At 36.5% G+C, this 20,637-nt stretch overlaps 1 protein-coding gene across 14 annotated transcripts in view; it reads right to left on the bottom strand.

The window, feature by feature from the left end:
• The window catches only part of LOC103979312 (uncharacterized), a 29,116-nt gene extending 9,095 nt beyond the window's left edge, over positions 1 to 20,021 (bottom strand). For 12 of the 14 annotated variants that reach the window (XM_065144488.1, XM_065144489.1, XM_065144493.1 and 9 more), the window contains exon 1: positions 19,671 to 20,021. In XM_065144488.1, coding sequence (XP_065000560.1) covers positions 19,671 to 19,845 — 175 coding nt within the window. In that variant the 5' untranslated portion in view covers positions 19,846 to 20,021. The remainder of the gene's footprint in view (positions 1 to 19,670) is intronic. The other 2 variants (XM_009395407.3, XM_065144497.1) reach the window with 2 other exon arrangements.
• Between the last annotated feature and the right edge of the window lie 616 nt (positions 20,022 to 20,637).

Here is a 20,637-nt window from a genome sequence, read left to right as displayed (position 1 = left end):
GTATGTGATTTAATTAATGAATATTTATCTTTCGATGAACTTTCTATCGCTTTTCACGAATTATTTGATGAGTGTAGAACTATTAGTAAGAAGTTTAATATCTTAAATAAAGAGCATGTCTTATTACAAAATAAGCTTGATAGTCTTCAAATTCCTCCATACTCTAAGTGTGAACATTTAAAAGCAATAAAAAATAAAAATTTACTGCTTAAAGAGACCTTAAACAAGTTTAAGGTCAGTAGGAAGGGATTGGACATGATCCTTGCAAATAAGGGTCACGTCGCAAATAGAAGTGGAATTGGTTTTGTGAGAGGAACTCACCAAAATCCTACCACTTTCATTAAAGGACCCACATTATATGTTTCACCTTGTTTGAAATTCAACTTTTGTTGTAAATCCGGACATATTGCTTACAAATGCCCATTTAGGAAAATTAGTCCACATAAATTAATATGGGTTCCTAAAGGAACTATAAATAGTTCAATAATGAATAACCAAATTGGTAGATCAATTCTTGAGGCACCCAAAATCAAATGGGTACCTAAAAACCATCCTCTTTTATAGACAAACCCACAAGCTATGAGTAAAAGATGGTATCTCGATAGTGGATGCTCAAGACACGTGACTGGAGATCTATCTCATTTCTCTATACTCACTAGCAAAGAAGAAGGGTACGTCACCTTCGAAGACAACAACAAAGGCAAAATCATTGGCAAGGGAACATAAGTAACAAATTAAAATTTTCTATTGATGATGTATTACTAGTTGATGGATTAAAACATAATCTTTTAAGTATTAGTCAATTATGCGATAAAGGTTATATTGTTAGATGTGAATCTAATGTGTGCATTATTGAAAAACCAAATAATAGCATGTCAATGATGGCTTTGAAACAAAATAATGTCTACACCATCAACCTAGATGAACTAAGTAATGAAATGTGGCTCTCCGCTTTAAATGATGATGTTTGGCTTTGGCATAGGAGATTAGGCCATGCAAGTATGAAACTAATATCTAAGATCTCATCTAGAGAATTAGTACGAGGGATTCCCAATATGAAGTTTGTTAAGGACAAAGTATGCGATGCATGTCAACTAGGTAAACAAATAAAAACTAGTTTCAAACCAAAAAATAAAATTAGCACCACAAGACCATTACAATTAATCCACTTAGACTTATTTGGACTAATTGACACGACAAGTCTAAGAGGAAGCAAATATGTCTTTGTAATTGTGGATGACTATACTCGATACACTTGGACCTATTTCTTGGCTCACAAAAGTGATTGTTTCAAATGTTTCTCTAAATTTTGTAAACAAACTCAAAACGAAAAAGGCTTCAATATTTCTTCAATTCAGAGTGATCACGGTGGCGAATTTCAAAACCATGACTTCTAAAGTTTTTGTGAATCTAATGGATATAACCACAACTTCTCCACTCCAAGAAATCCTCAATAAAATGGAGTAGTTGAAAGAAAAAATAGAAACCTACAAGAAATGACAAGAACTATGTTGAATGAACATAGTCTACCAAAGTATTTTTGGGCCGAAGCCGTTAATACAGCTTGCTACATCATGAATAGGGTTCTAACAAGACCGTCTCTATCAAAAGCTCCCTATGAATTATAGAATAACAAAAACCAAATGTTTCTTATTTTAAAGTTTTCGATTGCAAATGCTTTATTTTGAATAAACATGATGCTTTAGGAAAATTTGATGTCAAATCCGATGAAGGCACCTTTCTTGGTTACTCTTCCGTTTCTAAGGCTTTTCGTGTTTTTAACAAAAGAACCTTAGTTATAGAAGAGTCTATTCATGCAGTTTTCAATGAAATTTCCGAGTTAAATAAAAATGATTTTGATGATGATCTTGGTTTTGAAAATTAAAATTTAAATGAACCCCCTCCTCAAAATAGCAACTTAGATGCATCTTCTTCCTTACCTAAGGAATGGAAGTATGTGGATACTCATCCAAAGGAGCTTATTCTAGGAGATACATCAAAAGGGGTTCAAACTCGTTCTTTCTTCAAGAATTTTTATGCTAACACCGCCTTCCTTTCTCAAATTGAACCTAAATACATTGACGAAACATTGAAAGATGATTCATGGATTATTGCAATGCAAGAGGAATTGAACCAATTTGAGAGGAATGAAGTATTGAAGCTTGTTCCTAGACCTAGTGATCATTTAGTCATTGGTACTAAATGGGTCTTTAGAAACAAGCAAGACGAATGCGGTATCGTGGTTAGAAACAAGACTAGACTAGTGGCCAAAGGTTTCAACCAAGAAGAAGGTATCGACTACGAAGAGACCTTCGCTCCTGTGGCAAGATTAGAAGTCATTAGGATGCTCCTTGCCTATGCTCGTAGTAATGATTTTAAACTATTTCAAATGGATGTCAAAAGTGCTTTCTTGAATGGTTTTATTTCCAAAGAAGTGTATGTTGAACAACCTCCCGGACTTGAAAATTCTTTTCTACCTAATCATGTATTTAAATTGACTAAGGCTCTCTATGGCTTAAAACAAGCTCCTAGAGCTTGGTATGAAAGACTTAATTCCTTTCTTATTTTAAATAATTTTATAAAAGGCAAGGTTGATACTACATTATTTATCAAACATTTTGAAAATAATTTTCTTATTGTTCAAATTTATATTGACGATATCATTTTTGGCTCTTCGGATGAATCACTATGTGAATCATTTGCCAAATGTATGAGTTATGAATTTGAAATGAGTCTAATGGATGAATTAACTTTCTTTTTAGGATTACAAATTAAACAACTTAGTGATGGTATATTCCTTAATCAATCTAAATATAAATTAGAATTGCTAAAACGTTTTAACATTGATGGTTCAAAAGTGATAAATACTCTTATGAGTACCTCCACTAAATTAGATATGGATGAAAATGATGAAAACTTTAATCAAAAAACGTATAGGGGAATGATAGGTAGTCTACTTTACCTCACCGCGACTAGACCGGATATCATGTTTAGTGTAGGACTTTGCACTAGGTTTCAATCCAATCCGAAATTATCTCATCTTAAAAGTGTTAAAAGAATTTTTAGATATCTTAAAAAACTCCCAATTTATGATTGTGGTATCCGAAATCCGACAAATTCAATCTAATAGCTTGTGCAAATGCCGATTTTGACGGATGCAAGATAGATAGAAAAAGCACATCCGGAACATGCCAATTTTTAGGACATGGACTTGTTTCTTGGACTTCCAAGAAACAAAACTCAGTTACACTATCTACGGCGGAAGCCGAATACATTACTGAAAGTGCATGCTGTGCACAAGTTATTTGGATGAAGAATACTTTAGAAGACTATGAAATTCACTTGAAAAACATTCCCATAAAATGTGATAATACAAGTGTCATATGTCTTACTAAAAATCCAATTCAACACTCTAGAACTAAGCGTATCGACGTTAGGCATCATTTCATACGCGATCATGTCCTTAACAATAATGTCATTCTAGAGTTTATTGACACAAAGCATCAATTAGTAGACATTTTTACAAAAGCCTTAGATGAAGACCAATTTGACTTCATTAGAAGGGAACTAGGCATGTTAAATTGTCCCTGAGAATAAGCTTGATTGAATGTATTTTCCGAAGAGTTTTTCATCCTCTTTTTGTTTTTTCGTGGATTTGATTTCTTCCTTCTCTTTCGATTCCAAATGACATCTTAAAGCGCAATCCAAGATCCTATCCTATCTTGAACCAAACACCTCTGAAAAACAAAAAGGGGTAGGAAAGAAATATTTTCTTTCTCCTTTGGGACGCCAGCGATAGCACCGCCTGAGCGCTCGGTCGCTAGGCGGTGTCACCGCTCGGATTGGCGGTGGCACCGCCCGAGAACTCCCTTATAAGAGAAAGGGTTAGGGCCGGCGGTGGAACCGCCCCCAACCCGTGAGAACTCTCCATAGAACTCCCACAATACTCTCTAAACCTCTCTAACCCTCATTCTAAGCTCTATATCTTCCAAGGAATTCTCCATAAGATAAAATTTGAAATATTTCCTTCCTCTTCTCATTATTTTACCTACTCTTCACAGTTTCATATTCTTGATCAATCATCTTGTTTAGATAATGACACCTAAGAGATCAACAAGAACAAAAAGGAAGAGGGTGGAAGAAGATTCATATGACCAAAACCTTTTTAGATCTAATGAAGTAGCTCTTAGATTTCCAAATTTCGAAACAAGAACTATACATAAGGGCAAACATGTTGATCTAGATTAACTTAGAAACCTATAACTCATTAGATTGTTTGCATATTTAGATGTCTTACCTCTCCTACAAATCAATGAACCAATTTATCTTAGTTAGTTAGGCTATTTTTTTCAAACTTATGTGTGGATAACGATAGCCAAAGTACCTACCTTTTAGGAACACAAATTCAAAGCTTTAATAGTACTATTTGTGAACTAATTGGAATTACTGAAAAGGATAGGGGTTGTTACTTTAGAAAAAAATGGGATGTTAATGTAATCGTAACAACTTGCTCCGAAAACTTAGAAACTATTTTTTTAAATTCGAACCTAGGCATGATACCCAAAAGTTACGAGCACTTACTACCCTTTAACTCTAAAATTTCACATCATGACTAGCATACTACTTCCCAAGTAATTTCATCTTAATGAAATGAGTCAAATAGAACTAAACACCATGTATTGGATTATGATCGGACAACATAATTGTTTTGGATACTTAATCCGACAACACATGCAGGATATAATAGCTAAAGACACTATGTTACCATATGGGGGGTTAATCACTCGATTAATACTTGCCCATGATATTTGTGTCTCGCCTGATAAAGAAATAATTCAAGTTGATCGATTTAACACCATCAATAAAAATTTACTGAAAAGACTAAGGTACACATTTAGCAATGATATATGGGTTAAGCAACCTAGAATGACTTGTTAGGATCCAGCGGTACCACTACCCGATCCTCGGGTTCTGGGCGGTGCCACTGCCCAGTCCAGCGGTTCTACCGCCCGACTTTTACCGATCATTGGTTGGGCTTCAAATCAAGCCCAAACCAAGTCATATTCGGGCCCAGTTGGCCCCTAACAAGGATATAGGATTATCCCTTAATCCTAACCCTAATTACATGCAAACTACACAGGCAAACGTCGAGTCTCCTTCCGGCGATCTTCCGACGGACTTCCGATACACTCTCGGCTTTCTTCCGACAAACTCCCAGCAAGCTCCCGATCTTGTGGCGAGTTCTGCGAGTAGCCGAACCTTCTTGGTGAACTCCGCGAATCTCTGACGATCTCTTTGGCGGACTTCCGAAAACTCCGACAAGTCCCCGATTTCTTCTCAGTTGGTTCCGACAGCATCTTCGATGAATCTTCGAACTCTTAAACACCTATCGAACTTGACTCTGGTATCCTTGCTTTATGTTTTCAGGCTATCGTAGTTAATCCTGCATACTTAACTCAATAATATGGATTAGATCAATTAACCCATCAATGAGAAGATAAAAACACTTGAATTCAAGTCTAAACCGATAAATGTAAGGCATGATTTCATATGATCTAAGAACTTGCGATATTCTAAAAAAGGTTTGCGATGCGTATAAGACATTTTCATTAAGTCATGCTATCGAATTGGCATAAGTCATCACAAGTCATGTTTTGCTCATTCTTCTCCCCCTTTGTCATCAACAAAAAGGAGATGAGACTTTAAGCGTACAATTTGTGATCATAAAATCATTAGAAAAGGAATCCAGCATTAAGATTGATCATACAAAATTCAGCATTCATCCAAAAGAAAGAAGATGATAAACCTTTAACTTGGCATTAAGAGTAATCATACAAGGATCACATGTTAAGGTAACAGAATAAGAAGGCATATCAATTAATCCTTAGGAGGAAATCCATAATTCTTATACATCACATCTATTTTTTGATTCATTTATTGCAGTTCCTTCAAAATTTCAATATGCTGAATTTAAATTTGCTCTTGCTGTGATTTGAGTTGGTCTTGTTGTGATTTAATCTGATGCAATTCTACCATAATGAGTTCTTCAGAAGATGAAGTAGGGGCTGAAGGTGCTGCACCAAAGGGACTAGGAGGAGGAGATTCATTTCCCCTAAAAATTGGTGTTTCGGGATATTCTACTGGTGGGGGAATTGGATCAGTCCTTCTAGGTTGCCTAACCCATATACAATTGCTAAATGTGTACCTTAGTCTTTTCAGTAGATTTCTATTGATGGTGTTAAATCGATCAACTTTAATTGTTTCTTCATCAGGCGAGACACAAATATCATGAGCAAGTATTAATCGAGTAATTAACCCCCTATATGGTAACATAATATCTTTAGCTATTATATCCTGCATGTGTTGCCGGATTAAGTATCCAAAGCAATTATGTTGTCCGGTTATAATACAGTACATGATGCTTAGCTCTATTTGACTCATTTCATCAAGATGAAATTTCTTGGGAAGTAATATGCTAGTCATGATGTGATGAAGAATTTTAGAGTTAAAGGGTAGTAAATGCTCGCAACTTTTGGGTATCATGCCTGGGTTTGTCTTTTCAAAGATGGTTTCTAAATCTTCGGAGTAAGTTGCTCCGATTATATTTACATCACATTTATTTCTAAAGTAACAGACCCTATCCTTTTCAAAAATTCCAATTAATTCACAAATAGTACTATCAAAGATTCTAATTTATGTTCCTAAAAGGTAAGTACTTAGGCTTTCGTTGTCCACACATAAGTTTGCATAAAATAGCCTAACTAACTAAGGATAAATTGGTTTATTGATTTGTAGGAGAGGTAAGACATCTAGATGTGCAAACCACCAAATGGGTTCTATGCTTCGTAGTTCATCTAAATTAACATGTTTACCCTTATGTATAGTTCTTGTTTCATAATTGGGAAACTTAAGAGCTATTTCTTTGGATCTAAAAAGATTTTGGTCATATGAATCACCTTCAACCCTTTTCCCTTTTGATCTTGTTTATCTCTTAGGAGCCATTATCTAAACAAGATGATGGATTAAGAATATGAAACTGTGAAGAGTAGGCAAAATAATGAGAAGAGGAAGGAAAGATTTCAGATTTTACCTTATAAAGAATTCTTTGAAGGAAGGAGAGCTTGAACCAACAATAATCCCTCTCGTAGGCTTCTAAAGGTTGGAATGAGGGTTAGAGAAGTTTTGAAGGAGTTATGGGAGAGCTTGAACCAATTTCTCACAGGTTGGGGGCGGTTCCACCATCGGCCCTAACCCCTCTTCTTATAAAGGGGATCTCGGGCGGTGCCACCGCCTGGCGACTGAGCGCTCAAGCAGTGCTACCGCCGGTTCTGGCGATGCCACTGTTGGAATGCCACGGAAGAGAAAGAAAAAATTTATTTCCTTCCCCTTTTTGTTTTTCAGAGGTGTTTGGCTCGAGATAGGATAGGATCTTGGGTTGTACTTTAATATGTTATTTGGAATGGAAAGAGAAGGAGAAAATCAAATCCACGAAAGAACGGAAAGAGGATTAAAAAAAAAACTTTTCGGAAAATTCATTCAAACAAGCTTATTCTCAAGGACAATTTAACATGCCTAGTTCCCTTCTAATGAATTCAAATTGGTCTTCATTTAAGGCTTTTGTAAAAATGTCTACTAATTGATGCTTTGTGTCAATAAACTCTAGAACGAGATTATTGTTAAGGACATGATCGCTTATGAAATGATGGCTAACGTCGATATGCTTAGTTCTAGAGTGTTGAATTGGATTTTTGGTAAGACATATGACACTTGTATTATCACATTTTATGGGAATGTTTTTCAAGTGAATTCCATAGTCTTCTAAAGTATTCTTCATCCAAATAACTTGTGCACAGCATGCACTTTCAGTAATGTATTCGGCTTCCGCCGTAGATAGTGTAACTGAGTTTTGTTTCTTAGAAGTCCAAAAAACAAATGCATGTCCTAAAAATTGGCATGTTCCGGATGTACTTTTTCTATTTATCCTGCATCCGCCAAAATCGACATCTACATAAGCTATTAAATCAAATTTATCAGATTTCGAATACCACTATCCTAAATTGAGAGTTCCTTTAAGATATCTAAATATTCTTTTAACACTCTTAAGATAAGATAATTTAGGATTAGATTGAAACCTAACGCAAAGTCCTACACTAAACATGATATCTGATCCAGTCGCGGTGAGGTAGTGTAGACTACCTATCATTCCCGTATACGTTTTTTGATCGAAATTTTCATTATTTTTATCCATATCTAACTTAGTCAAAGTACTCATAGGAGTATTTATCGCTTTTGAACCATCCATGTTAAATTGTTTTAACAATTCTAATGTATATTTAGATTGATTAAGAAATATACCATCACTAAGTTGTTTAATTTGCAATCATAAAAAGAAGGTTAATTCATCCATTAGACTCATTTCAAATTTATGACTCATACACTTGGCAAATGATTCACATAGTGATTCATCCGAAGAACCAAAAATAATATCGTCAATATAAATTTGCACAATAAGAAAATTATTTTCAAAGTGTTTGATAAATAATGTAGTATCAACCTTGCCTTTGGTAAAATTATTTAAAATAAGAAAAGAACTAAGCCTTTCATACCAAGCTCTAGGTGCTTGTTTCAAGCCATAGAGAGCCTTAGTCAATTTGAATACATGATTAAGAAGAAGAGAATTTTTAAATCTCAGAGGTTGTTCGACATATACTTCTTCGAAAATAAAACCATTCAAGAAGGCACTTTTGACATCCATTTGAAATAACTTAAAATTATTACTACTAGCATAGGCAATGAGCATCCTAATGGCTTCTAATCTTGCCATAGGAGCGAAGGTTTCTTCGTAGTCCATACCTTCTTCTTGGTTAAAACCTTTGGCCACTAATCTAGCCTTGTTTCTAACCACGATACCGCATTCGTCTTGTTTGTTTCTAAAGACCCATTTAGTACCAATGACTAAATAGTCACTAGGTCTAGGAACAAGCTTCCATACCTCATTCCTCTCAAATTGGTTTAATTCCTCTTGCATTGCAATGACCCAAGAATCATCTTTCAAGGCTTCGTTAATGCATTTAGGTTCGATTTGAGAAAGGAAGACGACGTTAGCACAAAAATTCTTGAAGGAAGAACGAGTTTGAACCCCTTTTGATGTATCTCATAGAATTAGCTCTTTTGGATAAGCATCCACATACTTTCATTCCTTAGGTAAGGAAGAAGATGCATCCAAGTTACTATTTTGAGGAGGGAGTTCATTTAAATTCAAATTTTCAAAACCAATATCATCATCAAAATCATTTTTATTTGACTCGAAAATTTCATTGAAAACTATATAAATAAACTCTTCTATAACTAAGGTTCTTTTGTTAAAAACATGAAAAGCCTTAGAAACGGAAGAGTAACCAAGAAAGGTGCCTTCATCGGATTTGGCATCAAATTTTCCTAAAGCATCCTTTTCTTTCAAAATAAAGCATTTGCAACCGAAAACTTTAAAATAAGAAACATTTGGTTTTTTGTTATTCCATAATTCATAGGGAGTTTTTGATAGAGACGGTCTTATTAGAACCTTATTCATGATGTAGCAAGTCGTATTCACGGCTTCGCCTAAAAATACTTGGGTAGACTATGTTCATTCAACATAGTTCTTGTCATTTTTTGTAGGTTTCTATTTTTTCTTTCAACTACTCCATTTTGTTAAGGATTTCGTGGAGTGGAGAAGTTGTGGTTATATCCATTAACTTCACAAAAACTTTGGAAGTCATGGTTTTGAAATTCATCACCGTGATCACTCTGAATTGAAGAAATCATGAAGCCATTAGCACAAAGTTTGCCTCCTCTTTGTTGCTAGCTTCTTCACTTTCTGAATCACTTGAATCGTCCCAAGTCGCTTTTAAAGCTTTCTTGTTCTTCGGTTGCTTCTTCTTGGCTTGTGGGCATTCATTTTTGAAGTGCCCCGGCTTCTTGCATTCGTAGCATATTACTTGGTCTTTTTTATGTTGAAGTTTATTTTTGGTGTTATTTTTAAATTTATACTTTCTTATAAATTTTTTACATTTTTGAGTTAAAAGTGCAATGTCATCGTCACTGTCCTCGTCACTTGATGTTCCTTTCAAGTGGTCTTCTTGTGATGTAAGCGACATATCCTTCCTGTTCTTTAGGAAGGGGTTCTCGAGCTCTTCATGAGTATAGCATGTCATTTCGTAGGTCATTAGAGACCCAATAAGTTCTTCAGCAGTGGCACCGCCAGAACCGACGGTAGCACCGCCTGAGCGCTCAATCGCTAGGCGGTGTCACCGCTCGGATTGGCGATGGCACCGCCCGAGAACTCCATTATAAGAGAAGGGGTTAGGGCCGACGATGGAACCACCCCCAACCCATGAGAATTCTCCATAGAACTCCCACAATACTCTCTAAACCTCATTCTAACCTTTAGAAGCCTACGAGAGGGATTCTTGTTGGTTCAAGCTCTCTATCTTCCAACGAATTCTCCATAAGGTAAAATCTAAAATATTTCCTTCCTCTTCTCATTATTTTGCCTACTCTTCACAGTTTCATATTCTTGATCTATCATCTTGTTTAGATAATGACACCTAAGAGATCAACAAGAACAAAAGGGAAGAGGGTAGAAGAAGATTCATATGACCAAAACCTTTTTAGATCTAATGAAGTAGCTCTTAGATTTCCAAATTTCGAAACAAGAACTACACATAAGGGCAAACATGTTGATCTAGATGAACTTGGAAACCTAAAACCCATTAGATGGTTTGCATATTTAGATGTCTTACCTCTCCTACAAATCAATGAACCAATTTATCCTAGGTTAGTTAGGCTATTTTATGCAAACTTATGTGTGGACAACGATAGCCTAAGTACCTACCTTATAGGAACACAAATTCAAATCTTTAATAGTACTATTTGTGAACTAATTGGAATTACTGAAAAGGATAGGGGTTGTTACTTTAGAAATAAATGGGATGTTAATGTAATCGGAACAACTTACTCCGAAGTTTTAGAAACTATTTTTGAAAATCCGAACCTAGGCATAATACCCAAAAGTTGCGAGCACTTACTACCCTTTAACTCTAAAATTCCACATCATTACTAGCATACTACTTCCCAAGCAATTTCATCTTGATGAAATAAGTCAAATAGAGCTAAGCACCATGTATTGGATTATGATCGGACAACATAATTATTTTGGATACTTAATCCGGCAACACATGCAGGATATAATAGCTAAAAACACTATGCTACCATATAGGGGGTTAATCACTCGATTAATATTTGTGTCTCGCTTGATGAAGAAATAATTCAAATTGATCGATTTAACACCATCAATAGAAATCTACTGAAAAGAGTAAAGTGCACATTTAGCAATGGTATATGGGTTAGGCAACCTAGAAGGACTTGTTAGGATCGGAGCGGCACTAAGAGGGGGGGGCGGGGTGAATTAGTGCAGCGGATTAAAACTCATAAGTTTGATAACGAATTCATAAATACGAGGAGATTTCGTTTCGATAGTAACTTGAGTAAATGAAAACCAAAAGCTAGCAGTAATGTAAATAACAATTTCAGGAAAGTAAGAACTCACACATTCAAGGAACACACAAATTTAAAGTGGTTCGGTCAAAATGACCTACATCCACTTGCGAAGCCTTCTTCGAAGAGGCTCCCAACTTCCACTAGCAAATAACTTTGAAGGGGAAGGACAAATACCCCTCTTACAACCTTTTACAGTGGTTCACACTCTAACAAATTTTCAACGAAAAAGAAGGAGGTGAACACTCAAGCAATTGAAAACAAGACTTGCTAAAGACTTTGCTAATGTTTTTATCTCAATCTATTGCTTCTCAAAGATTGTATTCTCAGATGAGAATTGAGGGGTATTTATAGACCCCAAGAGGATTCAAATTTGGGCTCCAAATTTTGAATGCTCCTAGATTTCCGATGCTAGCAGTGCCATCGCCTGTCAGTGTACTGGCGGTGCCACCGCCCGACCTCTCGAGTGCTGGGCGATGCTACCGCATAGTCCAGCGGTACCACCGCCCGATCCTCGGGTTCTAGGCGGTGCCACCGCCCAGTCCGGCGGTTCCACCGCTCGACCTTTACCGATCATTGGTTGGGCTTCAAATCCGACCCAAACCAAGTCATATTCGGGCCCAGTTGGCCCCTAACCAGGATATAGGATTATCCCTTAATCCTAACCCTAATTACATGCAACCTACACAACTGAAAACATAGTCTTAAGCAAGCTTTCAACCGGCAAACGTCGAGTCTCCTTCCGGCGAGCTTTTCGACGATCTTCCGGCAAACTTCCGATACACCCTCGGATTTCTTCCGGCGGACTCCCAACAGGCTCCCGATCTTGTGGCGACTTCTGCGAGTAGCCGAACCTTCTTGGTGAACTCCGCGAACCTCCGACAATCTCTTTGGCATACTTCCAAAAACTCCGACAAGTCCCCAATTTCTTCTCGGTTGGTTCCGACAGCATCTCCGACGAATTTTCGAACTCTCAAACACCCATCGAACATGACTCCGGTATCCTTGCTTTATGTTTTCAGGCTATCGTAGTTAATTCTGCATACTTAACTCAATAATATAGATTAGATCAATAAACCCATCAATGAGAAGATAAAAACACTTGAATTCAATCTCTTTGAATTCAAGCCTAAACCGATAAGTTCTATTCGTTGAACTTATCGTTATTCTCTATAAGCGTGAGCAAATACAAAACTTCGTATTTCTCATAATTTCCAACTTTGAAAATCATTTTCAAGTCGAATGATAAAAGACAATTATCACTTCAACAAGAGATAAGATTTTTAAATATGAATTTCATAAATGTAAGGCATGATTTCATATGATCTAAGAACTTGCGATATTCTCAAAGAGTTTTGTGATGCATATAAGACATTTGCATTACACAAGCTTTTGCAATTCATATAATCATGTTATTGATGCATATAAGACATTTTGATTAAGTCATGCTATCGAATAGGCACAAGTCATGCTATCGATGCGTATAAAACATTTTCATTAAGTCATGCTATCGAATTGGCACAAGTCATCACAAGTCATGTTTTGCTCATTCTTCTCCCCCTTTGTCATCAACAAAAAGGAGATGAGACTTTAAGCGTACAATTTGTGATCATAAAATCATTAGAAAAGGAATCCAGCATTAAGATTGATCATACAAAATTCAGCATTCATCCAAAAGAAAGAAGATGATAAAACTTTAACTTGGCATTAAGAGTAATCATACAAGGATCGTATGTTAAGGTAACAGAATAAGAAGACATATCAATTAATCCTTAGGAGGAAATCTATAGTTCTTATACATCACATCTATTTTTTGATTCATTTATTGCAGTTCCTTCAAAATTTCAATATGCTGAATTTAAATTTGCTCTTGCTGTGATTTGAGTTGGTCTTGTTGTGATTTAATCTGATGCAATTCTACCATAATGAGTTCTTCAGAAGATAAAGTAGGGGCTGAAGGTGCTGCACCAAAGGGACTAGGAGGAGGAGATTCATTTCCCTTAAAAATTGGTGTTTCGGGATGTTCTACTAATGAGGGAATTGGATCAGTCCTTCTAGGTTGCCTAACCCATATACCATTGCTAAATGTGCACCTAAGTCTTTTCAGTAAATTTCTATTGATGGTGTTAAATCGATCAACTTAAATTGTTTCTTCATCAGGCGAGACACAAATATCATGGGCAAGTATTAATCGAGTAATTAACCCTCCATATAGTAACATAGTATATTTAGCTATTATATCATGTATGTGTTGTCGAATTAAGTATCCAAAACAATTATGTTGTCCGGTTATAATCCAGTACATGGTGTTTAGCTCTATTTGACTCATTTCATCAAGATGAAATTGCTTGGGAAGTAATATGCTAGTCATGATGTGATGAAGAATTTTAGAGTTAAAGGGTAGTAAGTGCTCGCAACTTTTGGGTATCATGCCTGGATTTAGATTTTCAAAGATGGTTTCTAAGGCTTCGGAGTAAGTTGCTCCGATTATATTTACATCACATTTATTTCTGAAGTAACAGACCCTATCCTTTTCAGAAATTCCAATTAGTTCACAAATAGTACTATCAAAGATTCTAATTTGTGTTCCTAAAAGGTAAGTACTTAGGCTTTCGTTGTCCAAACATAAGTTTGCATAAAATAACCTAACTAACATAGGATAAATTGGTTCATTGATTTGTAGTAGAGGTAAGGCATCTAGATGTACAAACTACCTAATGGGTTCTATGTTTCCTAGTTCATCTAGATCAACATGTTTACCCTAATGTATAATTCTTGTTTCGAAATTTGAAAACCTAAGAACTACTTCTTTGGATCTAAAAAGATATTGGTCATATGAATCTCCTTCAACACTTTTCCCTTTTGATCTTGTTGATCTCTTAGGAGCCATTATCTAGACAAGATGATGGATCAACACGCCATTCGTTGCAATCGTCCCAAGGGATTCTTATTGGTTCAAGCTCTCCATCCTTCAAGGAATTTTCCATAAGGTAAAATCTGAAATCTTTCCTTCCTTACAAAGGAAGAATGAGCAACAATTGTAAATCTGGACATGTTGCTTACAAATATCATTTAGGAAAATTAGTTCACATAAGTTGATATGAGTTCCTAAAGGAACTATAAATACTTCAATGATGAATAACAAAATTGGTAGATCAATTTTTTAGGCACCCAAAATCAAATGGGTACCTAAAATCTATCCTCTTTTGTAGACAAACCCACAAGCTAGAGCAAGAGATGACATCTTGATAGCGGATGCTCAAGACACATGACTGGCGATCCATCTCATTTCTCTATGCTCACTAGCAAAGAAGAAGGGTACGTCACCTTCGGAATTTTCCATAAGGTAAAATCTAAAATATTTCCTTCCTTTTCTTATTATTTTGCCTACTCTTCACACTTTCATATTCTTGATCCATCATCTTGTTTAGATAATGGCTCCTAAAAGATCAACAAGATCAAAACGAAAAATGGTTGAAGGAGATTTATATGACCAAAATCTTTTTAGATCCAAAGAAGTAGCTCTTAGGTTTCTAAATTTCGAAACAAGAACTATACATAAGGGTAAACATGTTGATCTATATGAACTAGGAAACATAAAACTCATTAGGTGGTTTGCACATCTAGATGTCTTACCTCTCCTACAAATCAATGAACCAATTTATCCTAGGTTAGTTAGGTTATTTTATACAAACTTATGTGTGGACAACGAAAGCCTAAGTACTTACCTTTTAGGAACACAAATTAGAATATTTGATAGTACTATTTGTGAACTAATTGGAATTTCTGAAAATAACAAGGGTTGTTATTTTAGAAATAAATGTGATGTAAATATAATCGAAGCAACTTACTCCGAAGCCTTAGAAACCATCTTTGAAATTCAAACCCAAGCATGATATCCAAAAGTTGCGAGCATTTACTACCTTTTAACTCTAAAATTCTTCATCACATCATGACTAGCATATTACTTCCCAAGCAATTTCATCTTGATGAAATGAGTCAAATAGAGCTAAACACCATGTACTGTATTATAACCGGACAACATAATTGCTTTGGATACTTAATCCGGCAACACATGTAGGATATAATAGCTAAAGATACTATGTTACCATATAGGGGGTTAATTACTCGATTAATACTTGCCCATGATATTTGTGTCTCGCCTGATGAAGAAACAATTCAAGTTGATCGATTTAACACCATCAATAAAAATCTACTAAAAAGACTTAGGTGCACATTTAACAATGGTATATGGGTAAGGCAACCTAGAAGGACTGATCCAATTCCACCACTAGTAGAACATCCCGAAACACCAATTTTTAGGAGAAATGAATCTCCTCCTCCTAGTCCCTTTGGTGCAGCACCTTCAACTCCTTCTTCATCTTCTAAAGAACTCTTTATAGCAAAATTACATCAGATCAAATCACAACAAGAACAACTCAAATCACAGCAAGAGCAAATTCAAATTCAGCAAATTAAAATTTTGAAGGAACTACGACAAATGAATCAAAAAATAGATGTCATGTATAAGAACTATGGATTTCCTCCCAAGGATTAATCGATATGCCTGTTTATTCTGTTACCTTGACATGTGATCCTTGTATGATTACTCTTAATGCCAAGTTAAAGTTTTGCCATCTTCTTTCTTTTGTATGAATGCCATGCTGTTTTAAATGAATGTTGAATTTTTCAAATATGATGAATTTTGAATAAATGTCGATTTCTTTCTACTAAGATGAATTTTAGATTCTATTTAATAAGCTGAATTTTGTATAATATTATGAATGTCGAATGATCAATCTTCCTAGTGAATTTTCAATCACAAATTATATACTTAAAAGTCTCATCTCCTTTTTGTTGATGACAAAGGGGGAGAAGAATAAGTAAAAGATTGATGAATTGTATGCCAATGTGATAGCATGACTTATATGACTTACAAAAGCTTGTGTTAATGCAAATGTCTTGTATGCATCGATAGCATGACTTATATCAATTGCAAGAGCCTGTATTAATGCAAGAAAAATAAGTAAAAGATTGATGAATTGTATGCAATGTGAAAGCATGACTTATATAAATTGCAAAAGCTTGTGTATTGCAAAGGTCTTATATGAATTATATGCATCGATAGCATGACTTGTCTAAATTGCAAGAGCCCATATAAATGTCCTAAATACATAACAAAACTCCTTGAGAATATTGCAAGTTTTTAAATTGCTTGATCATGCCTTACATTTATATCATGAGATTCATATTGAAAGTTCATATCTCTTGTTGAAATGATAATTGTTTTTTATCATTCAACTTGAAAATAATCTTCGTAACTTGAAATTATGAGCAATACGAAGTTTCGTATTTGCAAATGCTTATTGAGAACAACGATACGTTCAACGGATAGAACTTATCGACTTAGGCTTGAATTCAAAGAGATTGAATTCAAGTGTTTTTATCTTCTCATAATATGGCATATAGATGCGGGGGAGGGGGTTATATTTAACTCCGTCATCAATTGATTGTCATCATAAAAAAGGGGGAGATTGTTGAATCTCGGATTTTGATTTTATCAAAAAGAGAGAGATTGTCATCATCAACTAACCCATCAATTGATTTCATCAAGTGTGTAGGATTAACTACGATAGCCTGAAAACATAAAGCAAGTCTACCGGAGTCAAGTTCGATGGGTGTTCGAGAGTCCGAAGATTCGTTGGAGATGCTGCCGGAACCAACCGAGAAGAAATCGAGGACTTGTAGTTTTCGGAAGTCCGCCGAAGAGATCGTCTGAGGTTTGCGGAGATCACCGAAAAGGCTCGGCTACTCGCTGAACTCGCCACATGATCGGGAGCCTGCTGGGAGTCCGCCGGAAGAAATCCGAGGGTGCATTAGAAGTCCGCCAGAAGATCGCCGGAAAGCTCGTCGGAAGGAGACTCGACGTTTGCCGGTTAAAAACTTGCTTAGGACTATGTTTTCAGTTGCGTAGTTTGCATGTAATTAGGGTTAGGATTAAGGGATAATCCTATATCCTGGTTATGGGCCAACTAGGCCCGAATATGACCTGGTTTGGGCCAGATTTGAAGCCCAACCAGTAACCCAAAAGGTCGGGCGATAGTACCGCCGGACTGGGAGGTGGCACCGCCCAGGACCCGAGAGGTCCGGCGGTAGCACCGCCAGTACACTGTCTGTCAGACACTGACAGGCGGTGGCACCGCCAGCATCGGGAAACCCAAAGGTAATTCAAATTTGGAGCCCAAATTTAAATCCTCTTGGGGCCTATAAATACCCCTTAATTCTCAACAGATAATACAACTTTTTGAGAAGCAATAGATTGAGATAAAAGCCTTAGCAAAGTCTTTAGCAAGCCTTGTTTTCAATTGCTTAAGTGTTCACCTCCTTCCTTTTCGTTGAAAATTTGTAAGAGTGTGAACCACCTGTAAAAGGTTGTAAGAGGGGTATTTGTCCTTCCCCTTCAAAGTGATTTGCTAGTGGAAGTTGGGAGACTCATCGAAGAAAGCTTCGCAAGTGGATGTAGGTCATTTGACCGAACCACTTTAAATTGGTGTGTTCCTTGAATGTGTGAGTACTTACCTTTCTGAAATTGTTATTTACATTGCAGCAAGCTTTCGTTTTCATCTTCTCACTTTACTCAAGTTACCGTCGAATCAAAATCTCCTCACATTTATGAATTCATTTTCAAACTTATAAGTTTTAATCCGCTGCACTAATTCACCCCCCCCCCCCCTCTTAGTGCCGGTCCAATCCTAACAGATTGATTTGATTTATGACATCAACGTCAACCAAGGACCATTGTTGTTATGAAATTTGACAGGAGGCCATCAGCTGGTGCCCCAAGCATACAGCTGAGAGAAACCAGAAGGTGTCATACTCAACTGCAATTAACAAAGAAATCCTTTATGGCTAGTAATCAAACCATGAAGCAAGCTCCTCCAAATACAATAGATGCATAAGTAGAGAAGCAGAAGTGCATAACAGAAGGGAAGAGGACAAAGAAAGCAGTAGGGCAAGATCAAAATTTGAACATGGTATGGAATTTTAGAAAGCACAACAATTGCAATAGGTAGTCATTATTGGTATAAGATCTATTTCCATGATCCAATCTTTCATCTATGTACCCATTTCTTGGGGAAAGTCACATAGATCCATGGAAGTCCCGACCCCAATCCTAGTACATGTTAGCTCATCCTGGGGATCGATTTATCTCCTTACCTGAACAAAATAAAACCCCAGTAATCTCTCACTCACTTAGGGTTCAGCTGCTCTGTTAATAGAGTATCAAAGGGCTTTCATGTAAATAACAAGAATTTGTGGAATTACGGGCAAAAGCAAAAAGATTTAGAAGCTAAATATTTTAAGAACTCCTTTAAATATTGTAATTAAACAAGAAATAGAAAATTCCGCTCACTCCTCTTCTTCCTACTTCTATATCCATAAAGGAGGGCTCTAGGGTTCAAAAGATAACAGCTCAAGTTGCCCTAGTTGATTTAAGGGAATAAAATGATAATATGAAACTGTGTCAGTTGATACGAAACCATATTAAACCACCCAAATATTTGGTGCTAAATCTAATAAAGTTCAACATTCATACAACAGAAGCTAAGACAACATAAGCTGCAAACGAAGAAAGAAGAGATTTAAAACAGACTCCTATACATTTTGAAGTTCCTGTATCAAATTCAAAGGCAACATTTTTCACCAACCAACCACAATTCTAAAATGTAGTTTGTTTCACCGTACCTCATTTGTTCGAACAAAAAGATTCATTCCATTGTCTAGAGTACATGCTAGCAAATGTAAGTTGTACTGTTTAAATCATATACTGTTTATCGAAGAAATGCCTTAGCCAATACTATTTTGTGAAAAAAAAAGGCTTAGGTCACATGTGCTTCCAATGCTGGATACCCCACAAAAATGCTACATCTAAATCTTTTGGTACTGAGTATCCACTAATGCCTCATATCCGACAGCCATTAGTTGTAATCATCAACTGCCATCAGTCCCATCTAAAACACGAATAAAACGCTAACCAATACAAGAAACGAATGCATCCTGCCATGAACAATAGTCAATGCCTAAGCAGTTCTAAGACACCAAAAACAATGCTAGAACAAGATGGCAGGGATGACCTTGGTTGAGCAGTTTCTGCACGGTCTCGTTGGGCTCCATGTTGGTCTCCTTCAGCACGGCGTAGATAGCGGCATTGGAGTGGTTCCCGACGACTTCCCTGATGGACTGGATGGTCTTCCGAACCCGAAGCGAGACTACCTGACTTCCGCCGTCGATATTGGAGACCAGCACCATACCGGTCGTGATCGGAAGCGAAGTGAAGCAGTGAAGCGGCTAAGCTAGTGATGAGAAGAAGAAGTGGCGAAGGCGGCGGTGGAGGAGAGTGAGAGAGAAATGGAGGGAGGGTGAATGGCGATCGGAGAGAAGAGGCAGGTTTTGAAGAGAGAAAGGGGGAAAGACGAGGGGAGAGGTTGCCCTAGGACGGGGTATTTATATTTATGTTTCTGCTACCCGTTTACAAATAACGCAATTGCTTACTCCTACTATTATTGGGTTTGCAGTTGCCCCCCCTTTGGGACCCAATTCAAGTGTGACAAGTAGTGATTTCGGTATTAAGGAATGCTGTTGTTATTTCTGTTCTCGCAGGCAGCCATATTTGCTGGTATATATATATATATGCTGTTGCTATTTCTGTTCTCACAGGCAGTCATATTTGCTGGTATATATATATATATATATATATATATATATATATATATATATATATATATATCGACCAATATAATGCATGTTGGTGCCCAACACGCATTATCTTGTGATTGGCCGGTCGCCCACCTTAATACTTACCTTGTGATTGGTGTAACCACCGGTCCCACAAAAGTCCCACAGGCGTTATCTCAAGGTCCCTGGCGCAATCGGATGCTGCGGTGGCCGGCTACAAAGGCGCTCAGGACATGGCTACGATTAAGCAACTCTTTTTATACACTTCGGTGAATAGGTGTAATTAATTTTTTTCTTTTGTGTGTGTGTGTTTTTTTTTGTTCGTAAAGGATATCCAAAAATCGAAATGATTGTCGCTTGACAAAA

The sequence above is a fragment of the Musa acuminata genome, chromosome BXJ3-3, assembly GCF_036884655.1.
Source record: "Musa acuminata AAA Group cultivar baxijiao chromosome BXJ3-3, Cavendish_Baxijiao_AAA, whole genome shotgun sequence".
NCBI classification, from domain to species: Eukaryota; Viridiplantae; Streptophyta; class Magnoliopsida; order Zingiberales; family Musaceae; genus Musa; species Musa acuminata.
This window is presented reverse-complemented; position numbering and strand designations above follow the sequence as displayed.